The sequence below is a fragment of the Eucyclogobius newberryi genome, unplaced genomic scaffold (genome assembly GCF_026437365.1).
Source record: "Eucyclogobius newberryi isolate DKJ021-1_F unplaced genomic scaffold, fEucNew1.0.hap1 SCAF_2, whole genome shotgun sequence".
Taxonomy (NCBI): Eukaryota; Metazoa; Chordata; class Actinopteri; order Gobiiformes; family Gobiidae; genus Eucyclogobius; species Eucyclogobius newberryi.
Genome location: NW_027315834.1, coordinates 50741910 through 50757333, shown reverse-complemented (window position 1 = coordinate 50757333; position 15424 = coordinate 50741910). Strand labels below are relative to the sequence as shown.

General features: G+C 53.1%; 2 protein-coding genes across 2 annotated transcripts in view; both read left to right on the top strand.

The window, feature by feature from the left end:
- Nucleotides 1-743: 743 nt before the first annotated feature.
- LOC140367199 (uncharacterized) lies at nt 744-3641 on the top strand. Its single transcript, XM_072453554.1, has one exon. It carries the CDS (start codon nt 744-746, stop codon nt 3381-3383), a length of 2640 nt encoding a protein of 879 aa, XP_072309655.1. The 3' UTR covers nt 3384-3641.
- A 612-nt stretch (nt 3642-4253) lies between these two features.
- Nucleotides 4254-15424, top strand: part of LOC140367053 (sorting nexin-4-like) — a 44997-nt gene continuing 33826 nt past the window's right edge. The window contains exons 1-7 of the mRNA XM_072453366.1: nt 4254-4369; nt 6252-6376; nt 7847-7985; nt 9973-10122; nt 13171-13218; nt 13284-13339; nt 14184-14256. Coding sequence (XP_072309467.1) covers nt 4295-4369; nt 6252-6376; nt 7847-7985; nt 9973-10122; nt 13171-13218; nt 13284-13339; nt 14184-14256 — 666 coding nt within the window. The 5' untranslated portion in view covers nt 4254-4294. The remainder of the gene's footprint in view (nt 4370-6251; nt 6377-7846; nt 7986-9972; nt 10123-13170; nt 13219-13283; nt 13340-14183; nt 14257-15424) is intronic.

Genomic DNA, 15424 nt, shown 5'->3' with positions numbered 1-15424 from the left:
GCCCTCTATACAGTAATAATGTTCAATTTTTGCATTACATGTTTATATGCACGGAACATGCAAGAGATGGGGAACGTATTCGTGAGCTACTTAGGGCAAATGAGTGCTTTACATTGGGATGACGACCGCTTCGCGGTCGTCATCCCAATGTAAAGTGCTCGTTTAGTGCGCACTTTTGCACGGGCTTCGCCCGTTTACAACGGTAATGTTCCATTTTCCTACTATTAATTAGTATGCACGGGGCGTGCGTGAGTGAAGGAGTGCGTTAGTGAGTGTTTGGAAGTGGGCGAGCGCTTCGCGCTCGATTTCGTGCGCACTACGTGCGCACTTTTGCAGCCGTGCTTCGCACGGCCTTACGAGATTAATAGGCCTCTCGCCAGCTTGTGGCGCTCGGGCCTAAAAATAGTCAAAATCACTCAATTGAAGTTTTTCTGAATTCAATATATTTCACTTTTTGCTCAGTAAATGTTTTATTTAAGAACTCGACGAACTTGGAGAGAAAATGTTGATTGTGTTTTAAATTAAATGTAAAATGAAGTGTAAAGAAAGATGTTTGAGTGTGAAAAGTGTTTGTTCCAGTGTGTTGTGTTCTGGACCGAGGCAGAACATGCAAATTCAGACAGGAACAGGGACCTTCTTACTGTGAGTGCCGGGTCCAAGCACCGACAGGACGTGACGCGACACGTTTGATGAAAAGACTTTGTAAAAATGTGATTCTGTCTAAAGTGCCTCTTAAAGGAGACATGACCCTTATCTGCTTTTGCCCCGCCCACTTCCCCACCCGCTTCCCCGCCCACATCCACATCCCCACACAACATCCACGCCCAATTTCCTGCCCACATCCAAGCACAACATCCACTTCCCCGCCCACACTCTCGTCCACATCCCCGCCCACTCCCACATACACTCCCACTTTCACTCCCACATCCACGCCCACATACACGCCCACATACACGCCCACATACACGCCCACATACACGCCCACATCCACGCCCACATCCACGCCCACATCCACGCCCACATACACGCCCACATCCACGCCCACTCCCACATACACTTCCACTCCCACATACACGCCCACATCCACGCCCACATCCACGCCCACTTCCACATCCACGCCCACTTTCACTCCCACATCCCCACCCACTCCCACATCCACTTCCACGCCCACATCCACTCCCACATACACGCCCACATCCACGCCCACATCCCCTCCCACATCCCCTCCCACATCCACGCCCACATCCACGCCCACATCCACGCCCACATCCCCTCCCACATCCCCTCCCACATCCCCTCCCACATCCACTCCCACATCCACTCCCACATCCACTCCCACATCCCCTCCCACATCCCCTCCCACATCCCCGCCCACATCCACTCCCACATCCCCTCCCACATCCCCTCCCACATCCACTCCCACATCCACTCCCACATACGCGCCCACATCCACGCCCACATCCCCTCCCACATCCCCTCCCACATCCCCTCCCACATCCCCTCCCACATCCACTCCCACATCCACTCCCACATACACGCCCACATCCACTCCCACATCCACTCCCACATCCACTCCCACATCCACTCCCACATCCACTCCCACATACACGCCCACATCCCCTCCCACATCCCCTCCCACATCCACTCCCACATACGCGCCCACATCCACGCCCACATCCCCTCCCACATCCCCTCCCACATCCCCTCCCACATCCCCTCCCACATCCACTCCCACATCCACTCCCACATACACGCCCACATCCACGCCCACATCCACTCCCACATCCACTCCCACATACGCGCCCACATCCACGCCCACATCCCCTCCCACATCCACTCCCACATCCACTCCCACATACACGCCCACATCCACGCCCACATCCACTCCCACATCCACTCCCACATCCACGCCCACATCCACGCCCACACCCACTCCCACATCCACTCCCACATCCACGCCCACATCCACGCCCACAACCACTCCCACATCCACTCCCACATCCACGCCCACATCCACGCCCACAACCACTCCCACATCCACTCCCACATCCACTCCCACATCCACTCCCACATCCACTCCCACATCCACTCCCACATCCACTCCCACATCCACTCCCACATCCCCTCCCACATCCACTCCCACATCCACTCCCACATCCCCTCCCACATCCCCTCCCACATCCCCTCCCACATCCCCTCCCACATCCACTCCCACATCCACTCCCACATCCACTCCCACATACACTCCCACTTTCACTCCCACATCCACGCCCACATACACGCCCACATACACGCCCACATACACGCCCACATACACGCCCACATCCACGCCCACATCCACGCCCACATACACGCCCACATACACGCCCACATCCACGCCCACTCCCACATACACATACACGCCCACATCCACGCCCACATCCACGCCCACTTCCACATCCACGCCCACTTTCACTCCCACATCCCCACCCACTCCCACATCCACTTCCACGCCCACATCCACTCCCACATACACGCCCACATCCACGCCCACATCCCCTCCCACATCCCCTCCCACATCCACTCCCACATCCACTCCCACATACACGCCCACATCCACGCCCACATCCACGCCCACATCCCCTCCCACATCCCCTCCCACATCCCCTCCCACATCCACTCCCACATCCACTCCCACATCCACTCCCACATCCCCTCCCACATCCCCTCCCACATCCCCTCCCACATCCACTCCCACATCCACTCCCACATCCCCTCCCACATCCACTCCCACATCCACTCCCACATCCCCTCCCACATACACGCCCACATCCCCTCCCACATCCCCTCCCACATCCACTCCCACATCCCCTCCCACATCCACTCCCACATCCACTCCCACATCCACTCCCACATACGCGCCCACATCCACGCCCACATCCCCTCCCACATCCCCTCCCACATCCCCTCCCACATCCACTCCCACATCCACTCCCACATACACGCCCACATCCACGCCCACATCCACTCCCACATCCACTCCCACATCCACTCCCACATCCACTCCCACATACACGCCCACATCCACGCCCACATCCCCTCCCACATCCCCTCCCACATCCCCTCCCACATCCCCTCCCACATCCACTCCCACATCCACTCCCACATCCCCTCCCACATCCACTCCCACATACACGCCCACATCCACGCCCACATCCACTCCCACATCCACTCCCACATACACGCCCACATCCCCTCCCACATCCCCTCCCACATCCACTCCCACATCCCCTCCCACATCCACTCCCACATCCACTCCCACATACACGCCCACATCCACGCCCACACCCACTCCCACATCCACTCCCACATCCACACCCACTTTCGCCTCGTTTGTTTTTTGACGTTTCAAAAAAGAAACAGAAATCTTCCAGACAAAGTGACATTTCTGCTTTTCTCTGGTTCGTTTCACGTTTTGTGCTGAAACTTGAGCCTCATCGTGACTCAAACACGTTTTCGCTCATTCTCGTGTTCATTATTAGAGACTTTAGAGACTTTAGAGACTTTAGAGACTTTAGAGACTTTAGAGCTTGTGTCACTCAGAATGCTCTGGACAATCAGCAGAGTTTAAAGCTCTGACACGTTTCACATGTTTTTGACTTGATAAAAAGTGTCTTCTGTAAATAATGAAAATGTCTCTGAGATTGACCCAGTTTTGATATTTGAATTAAACACAAATTCACATATGTGTCTCTATGGAAACGGATTATTTCATGTCGTCATATTCAATAACTACATGTGTTACACTTTAACGCAGAGGCAACTTTCTCATGTGTGACGGCAATAAACACTTTATATTAGGCTAAACAAATGACTAAAATATAAGAAATATTAAAGCAACACTGCGTAACCTGGAGAAAGGTCAAACTGTGGAACCTGCTCCAGGAGAAGATGGAACTCTGTGTAAGAAGTGAACCTTTTACCACAAAAGTTACATTTTACAAACTGTTTCCAAAGTGAAACATTTGCAACTATGAAAAGTAAAAGAGGAATAAAAAGTTAATTTGACTAATAATTAAAATAAATATAAAAAACTAGTAAAATCAAAGAGCAAAAGAACAAAAGCATAAAAAAAAACCTCATGAGTTAAAAGCCAGAGACTTGAAACACTCCGCTGGGGGGCGCTGTTCAGCCGTGAGGAGGCCTTGGGCCTCCTTGTGTGTGCGCTGTCTCCGGGAGCAGACGTGTGTGCGCATGCGCGCTGTCTCCGGGAGCAGACGTGTGTGCGCATGCGCGCTGTCTCCGGGAGCAGAGGATGGCGGATGAAAACAGAGACGAGTCTTTGGCGACGGATGAAGAGGATTCAGAGCCGAGCTGTGAAGAAGACAAGGTACAACTGCACCTAAGCCCGGTAAACGTGACGTAAGGCCCGGTAAACGTGACGTAAGGCCCGGTAAACGTGACGTAAGGCTCGATAAACGTGACGTAAGGCCCGGTAAACGTGACGTAAGGCCCGGTAAACGTGACGTAAGGCTCGATAAACGCCCGTTAAGCTGTGTACTGTCAGTCCCAATATACGTGTGTACGTCTGTGTACACGCCACCTATGCCACACACGTGTGTGTGTGTGTGTGTGTGTGTGTGTGTGTACGTACACACACACATATGTACGACACACGTGTGTACACACACTCACATATGTGAGTACACACACTTGAGTACTCACATATGTACTCACGTACATATGTGAGGTACACACGTGTGTACATATTATGTACTCACATGTACACAGGTGTGTACTCACATGTACACAGGTGTGTACTCACGTGTGTACTCAAGTGTATACAGGTGTGTAGTCACATGTACACAGGTGTGTACTCACGTGTATACAGGTGTGTAGTCACATGTACACAGGTGTGTACTTACGTGTGTACAGGTGTGTACAGGTGTGTACAGGTGTGTACTCACATGTACACAGGTGTGTACTCACATGTGTACAGGTGTGTACTCACGTGTATACAGGTGTGTAGTCACATGTACACAGGTGTGTACTTACGTGTGTACAGGTGTGTACAGGTGTGTACAGGTGTGTACTCACATGTACACAGGTGTGTACTCGCGTGTGTACAGGTGTGTACTTACGTGTATACAGGTGTGTACTCACGTGTATACAGGTGTGTACTCACGTGTATACAGGTGTGTAGTCACATGTACACAGGTGTGTACTTACGTGTGTACAGGTGTGTACAGGTGTGTACTCACGTGTGTACTCACATGTACACAGGTGTGTACTCACGTGTGTACAGGTGTGTACTTATGTGTATACAGGTGTGTACTCACATGTACACAGGTGTGTACTCACATGTATACAGGTGTGTACTCACATGTACACAGGTGTAGTCACGTGTGTACTCACATGTATACAGGTGTGTACTCACATGTACACAGGTGTGTACTCACGTGTGTACTCACGTGTGTACTCACGTGTATACAGGTGTGTACTCGTGTATACAGGTGGGTAGTCACATGTACACAGGTGTGTACTCACATGTGTACAGGTGTGTACTCACGTGTATACAGGTGTGTACTCATGTGTATACAGGTGTGTACTCACATGTACACAGGTGTGTACTCACATGTGTACAGGTGTGTACTCACGTGTATACAGGTGTGTAGTCACATGTACACAGGTGTGTACTTACGTGTGTACAGGTGTGTACAGATGTGTACAGGTGTGTACAGGTGTGTACTCACATGTACACAGGTGTGTACTCGCGTGTGTACAGGTGTGTACTTACGTGTATACAGGTGTGTACTCACATGTACACAGGTGTGTACTCGCGTGTGTACAGGTGTGTACTTACGTGTATACAGGTGTGTACTCACATGTACACAGGTGTGTACTCACGTGTGTACTCACATGTATACAGGTGTGTACTCACGTGTATACAGGTGTGTAGTCACATGTACACAGGTGTGTACTTACGTGTGTACAGGTGTGTACAGGTGTGTACTCACGTGTGTACTCACATGTACACAGGTGTGTACTCACGTGTGTACAGGTTTGTACTTACGTGTATACAGGTGTGTACTCACGTGTGTACTCACATGTGTACAGTTGTGTACAGGTGCACCTGTACACATGTGAGTACACACCTGTGTACACACCTGTACACATGTGAGTACACAGGTGTGTACACAGGTGTGTACACACATGTACTCACGTGTGTACTCAGGTGTGTACACACGTCTTTATAGAGTTGTTTGTTTCAGATGTTGGACGACGGCTCGACTCTGATCAGGAGAATGGAAATCTGTGTCGCTGAAGCCGAGAAAAGAACTGGCAAAAACGCTGTCAACCTGGGAGAGAACTACACTGTGTACCTGATCGAGACCAGGTGAGGACCAGGACCAGGACCAGGACCAGGACCAGGACCAGGACCAGGACCAGGACCAGGACAGTACTAACTGCAGAGTTTTCATTCAGTTTCAGTTTGTAAAGACAATTTTGAAAAATAAAACGTTACACTGACAGGAAGTGGAGCTGAATCCCTCTGTGATGTCATCAGTGTGATGTCATCAGTGTGAAGTCATCAGTGTGATGTCATCATGGTTGGACTAAATAAAGGTGTCGGAGAAGAGAAGCTCGTTGATGTTTATGACATATAAAGTGGCATCGTTCACAGAACGCCGTCTGGTTCTCCTCACGACGAATATGAGAGATATGAAATGTGGGACAATAAGGAATATCTTATCTTATATAAGAGAAGGCCCCAACAAAGGTTTCATCAGATATTTATAGATTCTTCCACACAAAGAAACACCCGTCATAAACCGACCCAAATGATCTCATCTGTGCTGTGGGGCCCCTCGGTCTTCCTGACCCGCTGTAGCTGTGCCTATATCTGGCCTGGAATGTTTCCCTCAGCGCACACACCCGAGCGCCTGTAGCACGTCCTCCTGCCAGAACTCAAAGAGGCCCCAGCTCCTCCTGCCAGAACTCAAAGAGGCCCCAGCTCCTCCTGCCAGAACTCAAAGAGGCCCCAGCTCCTCCTGCCAGAACTCAAAGAGGCCCCAGCTCCTCCTGCCAGAACTCAAAGAGGCCCCAGCTCCTCCTGCCAGAACTCAAAGAGGCCCCAGCTCCTCCTGCCAGAACTCAAAGAGGCCCCAGCTCCTCCTGCCAGAACTCAAAGAGGCCCCAGCTCCTCCTGCCTGAACTCAAAGAGGCCTCAGCTCCTCCTGCCAGAACTCAAAGAGGCCCCAGCTCCTCCTGCCAGAACTCAAAGAGGCCCCAGCTCCTCCTGCCAGAACTCAAAGAGGCCCCAGCTCCTCCTGCCAGAACTCAAAGAGGCCCCAGCTCCTCCTGCCAGAACTCAAAGAGGCCCCAGCTCCTCCTGCCAGAACTCAAAGAGGCCCCAGCTCCTCCTGCCTGAACTCAAAGAGGCCCCAGCTCCTCCTGCCAGAACTCAAAGAGGCCCCAGCTCCTCCTGCCTGAACTCAAAGAGGCCCCAGCTCCTCCTGCCAGAACTCAAAGAGGCCCCAGAGTCAGAGAGCAGAATCCTGTAGTTTAATGTACCTCAGGTGTTTTATGGTCTTATTGTGTGTCAGGTCAGAACTGGAGTTTGGCTCTTGTTTACAGTCAGGTTGCTATGGTAACAGCTGTGGAACGACCTCTGCCTGTGTCATATCTGTGCTCACGTCCAACCAGGAAGTACAATTATAAACTTTACACAAACGGACCAAATGTTTCATTTCAAATGTGTAATATGCTTGTGTTCACTGCGTGTCAGTGACATGTGCAGTCGAACTTGTCACATGGACTTACATGTTCTCCGATTGTGAGTTCAAGTGTCTCGTTCGTCCTTCAGTCCGATGGACGCAGTGAACGAGGGCAGGAACCCGGCCCCGGACTCTCTGTGGAGGAGATACAGCGACTTCGAGCTGCTGCGCAACTATCTGCTTGTCTCATACCCCTGTGTCATCGTCCCACCACTGCCAGAGAAGAGGGTGAGGACCGGGACTGGACCGGGACTGGACCTGGACTGGAGCGGGACCGGAGCGGGACTGGACCTGGACTGGAGCGGGACTGGACCGGGACTGGAGCGGGACTGGAGAGGGACTGGACCTGGACAGGAGCGGAACTGGAGCGGGACTGGACCGGGACAGAAGAGGGACTGGACCTGGACAGGAGCGGAACTGGAGCGGGACTGGACCGGTACTGGACCGGGGCTGGACCTGGACTGGAGCGGGACTGGAGCGGGACTGGACCTGGACTGGACTTGGACTGGAGCGCAACCGGAGCAGAACTGGAGCGGGACTAGCCCTGGACTGGAGCGGGACTTGAGCTGGACTGGAGCGGGACTGGAGCAGGATTGGACCTGGACTGGAGCGGGACTGTACTGGGACTGGAGCGGGACTGGAGTGGGACCGGAGCTGGACCTGAGCCGGACTAGCCCTGGACCGGAGCGGGACCGGAGTGGGACCGGAGCAGGACTTAACCTGGACTGGAGCGGGACAGGACCAGGACAGGACCGGACCTGGACTGGAGTGGGACTGGAGCGGGACTGTACTGGGACCGGAGCGGGACTGGAGTGGGACCGGAGCGGGACTGGACCTGGACTTGAGCGGGACTGGACCGGGACTGGAGCAGGACTGGAGTGGGACCGGAGCTGGACCTGAGCCGGACTTGACCTGGACAGGAGTGGGACTGGCGCGGGACTGGAATGAGACAGGAGTGGGACTGGAGTGGGACTGGAGTGAGACAGGAGTGGGACTGGAGCGGGACTGGAATGAGACAGGAGTGGGACTGGAGTGGGACTGGAGTGAGACAGGAGTGGGACTGGAGTGGGACTGAAGTGAGACAGGAGTGGGACTGGAGTGGGACTGGAGTGAGACAGGAGTGGGACTGGAGTGGGACTGAAGTGGGACTGGAGTGAGACAGGAGTGGGACTGAAGTGAGACAGGAGTGAGACAGGAGTGGGACTGAAGTGAGACAGGAGTGAGACAGGAGTGGGACTGGAGTGAGACAGGAGTGGGACTGGAGTGAGACAGGAGTGGGACTGAAGTGGGACTGGAGTGAGACAGGAGTGAGACAGGAGTGGGACTGGAGTGGGACTGGAGTGAGACAGGAGTGGGACTGGAGTGAGACAGGAGTGGGACTGAAGTGGGACTGGAGTGAGACAGGAGTGGGACTGGAGTGGGACTGGAGTGAGACAGGAGTGGGACTGAAGTGAGACAGGAGTGGGACTGGAGTGGGACTGGAGTGAGACAGGAGTGGGACTGGAGTGAGACAGGAGTGGGACTGAAGTGGGACTGGAGTGAGACAGGAGTGGGACTGGAGTGGGACTGGAGTGAGACAGGAGTGGGACTGAAGTGAGACAGGAGTGAGACAGGAGTGGGACTGGAGTGGGACTGGAGTGGGACTGGAGTGGGACTGGAGTGGGACTGGAGTGGGACAGGAGTGGGACTGGAGTGGGACTGGAGTGGGACAGGAGTGGGACTGGAGTGGGACAGGAGTGGGACTGGAGTGGGACTGGAGTGGGACTGGAGTGGGACAGGAGTGGGACTGGAGTGGGACTGGAGTGGGACTGGAGTGGGACAGGAGTGGGACAGGAGTGGGACTGGACGGTTGCGGTTGCAAGTGTGAAAATAACAAATAATATCACAAATAAGTCACTCTGGAGTATAAGTTATATAAGTATGAATATAAGTATAAGTATATAAGTATAAATAAGTAAATATAAATCGCACCCCGGCTAAAACTATGAAAAAAACATATAGTCCGGAAAATATAGTAAGAAAGTCTAATTCCTGATTTAAACCATGTGGAGGCGCTAAAGTCTCATGTTTGACGTCCCTGGGACAGAGAGAGAAGAACAGACTCCGTGACCAGCTTCAGAACAAACTCATACTGCATTTATCTGTTTCACATTTTGTTTGATATTACAACCTGAAGACTCGGGCTCGATGAACGTTTTGTCGTGTTTTGTTTCAGGCCGAGTTCGTGTGGCACAAACTCTCGGCCGATAACATGGACCCGGACTTCGTGGAGCGTCGCAGAGTCGGGCTGGAGAACTTCCTGCTGCGAGTGGCCTCACACCCAGTGCTGTCCAACGACAAGCTCCTGCACCACTTCCTCACAGAGGTGCCTTTAACAGCCCCGCACCGACGTCCTAGTGTCAAATCTACACCCAGACACTCTTAGACCCTTTAAACACCATGTAGACCCTTTAAACACCATGTAGACCCTTTAAACCCCATGCAGACCCTTTAAAACACATGTAGACCCTTTAAAACACATGTACACCCTTTACTCTCATGTATACCCTTTACCCCCATGTAGACCCTTTACCCTCATGTAGACCCTTTAAAACCCCATGTAGACCCTTTACCCTCATGTAGACCCTTTACCCTCATGTAGACCCTTTACCCTCATGTAGACCCTTTAAAACACATGTACACCCTTTACTCTCATGTAGACCCTTTACCCCCATGTAGACCCTTTACCCTCATGTAGACCCTTTACCCTCATGTAGACCCTTTACCCTCATGTAGACCCTTTACCCTCATGTAGACCCTTTAAATCCCCATGTAGACCCTTTACCCTCATGTAGACCCTTTAAAACACCACGTAGACCTTTTACCCTCATGTAGACCCTTTAAAACCCATGTAGACCCGTTACCCTCATGTAGACCCTTTAAAACACCACGTAGACCCTTTACCCTCATGTAGACCCTTTAAAACACCACGTAGATCCTTTACCCTCATGTAGACCCTTTAAAACACCACGTAGATCCTTTACCCTCATGTAGACCCTTTAAACCCGATGTAGACCCTTTAAAACACATGTACACCCTTTACCCTCATGTCGACCCTTTAAAACCCATGTAGACTCTTTACCCTCATGTACACCCTTTACCCTCATGTAGACCCTTTAAAACCCATGTAGACCCTTTACCCTCATGTAGACCCTTTAAAACCCCCGTAGGCCCTTTAAAACTTGATGTAGACCATTTTAAACCCCATGTAGACAATTTAAATCCCATGTAGACCCTTTAAAACCTGATGTAGACCCTTTATAACCCCCCGTAGACCCTTTAAACACCATGTAGACCCTTTAAACCCCTGTAGACCCTTTAAACCCACGTAGACCCTGTAAAACACCCTGTAGACCCTTTAAACCCCTGTAGACCCTTTAAACCCCTGTAGACCCTTTAAAACCCCCTGCAGACCCTTTAAAACCTGATGTAGACCCTTTAAAACACATGTAAACCCGTTATAACCCCTGTAGACCCTTTAAAACCTGATATAGACCCTTTAAAACCTGATGTAGACCCTTTATGGCCCCTGTAGACCCTTTAAATCCCCTGTAGACCCTTTAAATCCCCTGTAGACCCTTTAAAACCTGATGTAGACCCTTTATAGCCCCCTGTAGACCCTTTAAACACCATGTAGACCCTTTAAACCCATGTAGACCCTTTAAAACACCCTGTAGACCCTTTAAACCCCTGTAGACCCTTTAAACCCCTGTAGACCCTTTAAACCCATGTAGACCTTTTAAAACACCCTGTAGACCCTTTAAACCCCTGTAGACCCTTTAAACCCATGTAGACCCTTTAAATCCCTGTAGCCCCTTTGAACCCCATGTAGACACTTTAAACCCATGTAGACCCTTTAAACCCCATGTAGACCCTTTAAACCCATGTTGACCCTTTAAACCCCATGTAGACCCTTTAAACCCCTGTAGGCCCACCATGTAGACCCTTTAAACCCATGTAGACCCTTTAAACCCCATGTAGACCCTTTAAACCCATGTAGACCCTTTAAACCCCATGTAGACCCTTTAAACCCCTGTAGGCCCTTTAAACACCATGCAGACCCTTTAAAACCTGATGTAGACCCTTTAAACCCCATGTAGACCCTTTAAACCCATGTAGACCCTTTAAACCCCATGTAGACCCTTTAAACACCATGCAGACCCTTTAAAACCAGATGTAGACCCTTTAAACCCCATGTAGACCCTTTAAACCCATGTAGACCCTTTAAACCCGATGTAGACCCTTTAAACACCTGTAGGCCCTTTAAACACCATGCAGACCCTTTAAACCCTGATGTAGACCCTTTAAACCCCATGTAGACCCTTTAAACCCATGTAGACCCTTTAAACCCCATGTAGACCCTTTAAACCCCTGCAGACCCTTTAAAGCCAGATGTAGACCCTTTAAACCCCATGTAGACCCTTTATAACCCATGTAGACCCTTTAAACCCCATGTAGACCCTTTAAACACCATGCAGACCCTTTAAAACTAGATGTAGACCCTTTAAACCCCTGTAGACCCTTTAAACACCATGCAGACCCTTTAAACCCCTGTAGACCCTTTAAACACCATGCAGACCCTTTAAACCCCTGTAGACCCTTTAAACAGCATGCAGACCCTTTAAAACCAGATGTAGACCCTTTAAACCCCCTGTAGACCCTTTATAACCCATGTAGACCCTTTAAACCCCCTGTAGACCCTTTATAACCCATGTAGACCCTTTAAACCCCCTGTAGACCCTTTATAACCCATGTAGACCCTTTAAACCCCTGTAGCTGTGACATGAGGAAACCTCCACACCAGAACCACTGCTCAGGCCACGCCTCCTGCTCCTGTATTATGGAAAAGGGGCGTGTCAGAACAACAGATCATATTTAGACTGGAACACGTCTGGAGGAAAGAATGTTTATGTCTCAGAAGAACAAACATCTGAACCGTAAGGTTAAAGGTCACGACAGACAAGGTATAACTCACACCGGGGTCAGGAGGCGGTCCAGAGGTGGTCCACAGGTGGTCCACAGGTGGTCCTGAGGTGGTCCAGAGGTGGTCCAGAGGTGGTCCACAGGTGGTCCAGAGCTGGTCCAGAGGTGGTCCTGAGGTGGTCCAGAGGTGGTCCACAGGTGGTCCACAGGTGGTCCACAGGTGGTCCACAGGTGGTCCACACGCCTTGTTCTTCTCACAAAAGTATCATTTGTGGTAAAGTATCTGAAATATCTCTAAATCAGCAATAATTCCATATAACTATTTAACTTTAACTGGATGTGACCTTGTATGGTAAAGGTCATTGAACAGTTAAGTAAAGGTCATTGAACAGTAAAGGTCATTGAACAGTAAAGGTCATTGAACAGTAAAGGTCATGTGACTGTCCTTCAGGAGCTGGGCTGGAAGGAGGCGGTGTTCGAGAGCGGCTTCCAGGCCAAAGTAAGACATGGTTTATACAAGAATATTTATGAATGAACTGTGTTTTTACAGTTGTGTTTGTTCAGGCCGACTCCAGACTCAGAGCTGTGAGCGCCACCTGCAGGGTCAGGAACCCAGACAAGTAAGAACCACACCCCTGTGCAGGGTCAGGAACCCAAACAAGTAAGAACCACACCCCTGTGCAGGGTCAGGAACCCAGACAAGTATGAACCACACCCCTGTGCAGGGTCAGGAACCCAGACAAGTAAGAACCACACCCCTGTGCAGGGTCAGGAACCCAGACAAGTAAGAACCACACCCCTGTGCAGGGTCAGGAACCCAGACAAGTAAGAACTACACCCCTGTGCAGGGTCAGGAACCCAGACAAGTAAGAACCACACCCCTGTGCAGGGTCAGGAACCCAGACAAGTAAGAACCACACCCCTGTGCAGGGTCATGAACCCAGACAAGTAAGAACCACACCCCTGTGCAGGGTCAGGAACCCAGACAAGTAAGAACCACACCCCTGTGCAGGGTCAGGAACCCAGACAAGTAAGAACCACACCCCTGTGCAGGGTCAGGAACCCAGACAAGTAAGACCCACACCCTGTGACCCAGAGCGCCACCTGCAGGGTCAGCTCCTGCTGGTGCCTAGGCTTCCTGCTGGTTCCTTACGGCCTCCTGCTGGTGCCTGGGCCTCCTGCTGGTGCCTGGCCTCCTGCTGGTTCCTTACGGCCTCCTGCTGGTGCCTGGGCCTCCTGCTGGTGCCTGGCCTCCTGCTGGTTCCTTACGGCCTCCTGCTGGTGCCTGGGCCTCCTGCTGGTGCCTGTGCCTCCTGCTAGTGCCTTACGGCCTCCTGCTGATGCCTTACAGCCTCCTGCTGGTGCCTGGCCTCCTGCTGGTGCCTGGCCTCCTGCTGGTGCCGTGGCCTCCTGCTGGTGCCTGGCCTCCTGCTGGTGCCTGGTTAACCCTCTCTGCTCTTTCAGGCGTTTCGTGGAGATGAAACACTACAGTGACGAGCTGCAGTCGCACACGTCTCAGCTGCTGCGAGCGCGAGCCGTAAGTGTCTGACTCTCCTTTAAAGCTGCACTGTGGGACCTTTCTATTGGAGGCTCCCACGCCCGCCTGTCTCCATGGAGACATGCATGTTGAGTGCTCCCACACCAGGTTTGATGTTAAACAACAGGAGGGTGTGGGGGTGAGTGAGTGGGGGGGTGAGGGTGGGGGTGAGTGTGTGGGGGGGTGAGTGTGGGGGTGAGTGTGTGGGGAGGTGAGTGTGGGGGGTGAGTGGGGGGGTTGGGGTGAGTGTGGGGGGTGAGTGGGGGGGGTGAGTGGGGGGGTTGGGGTGAGTGTGGGGTGAGTGTGGGGGTTGGGGTGAGTGTGGGGGGTGAGTGTGGGGGGTGAGTGTGGGGGTGAGTGGGGGGGTTGGGGTGAGTGGGGGGGGGGGTGAGTGGGGGGGTGAGTGGGGGGGTGAGTGTGGGGGTTGGGGTGAGTGTGTGGGTGAGTGTGGGGGGTGAGTGGGGGGGTTGGGGTGAGTGGGGGGGTGAGTGTGGGGGGTGAGTGTGGGTGGGTGAGTGGGGGGTTGGGGTGAGTGTGGGGGGTGAGTGTGGGGGTTGGGGTGAGTGTGTGGGTGAGTGTGGGTGGGTGAGTGTGGGGGGTGAGTGGGGGGGTTGGGGTGAGTGGGGGGGTGAGTGTGGGGGTGAGTGGGGGGGTTGGGGTGAGTGTGGGGGGTGAGTGGGGGGGTTTGGGTGAGTGTGGGGGGTGAGTGGGGGGGTGAGTGGGGGGGTGAGTGGGGGGGTTGGGGTGAGTGGGGGGGTGAGTGGGGGGGTTGGGGTGAGTGGGGGGGTGAGTGTGGGGGGTGAGTGGGGGGGTGAGTGGGGGGGTTGGGGTGAGTGTGGGGGGTGAGTGGGGGGGTTTGGGTGAGTGTGGGGGGTGAGTGGGGGGGTTGGGGTGAGTGTGGGGGGTGAGTGGGGGGGTTGGGGTGAGTGTGGGGGGTGAGTGGGGCGGTTGGGGTGGGTGTGGGGGGTGAGTGGGGGGGTGAGTGGGGGGGTTGGGGTGAGTGTGGGGGGTGAGTGGGGCGGTTGGGGTGGGTGAGTGGGGGGTGAGTGGGGGGGTTGGGGTGAGTGTGGGGGGTGAGTGGGGGGGTTGGGGTGAGTGTGGGGGGTGAGTGGGGGGGTGAGTGGGGCGGTTGGGGTGGGTGAGTGGGGGGTGAGTGGGGGGGTTGGGG

Coding starts and splice junctions, on each gene's coding strand:
- LOC140367199 (XM_072453554.1), top strand. CDS start 744: ATGACCCTTATCTGCTTTTGCCCCGCCCACTTCCCCACCCGCTTCCCC.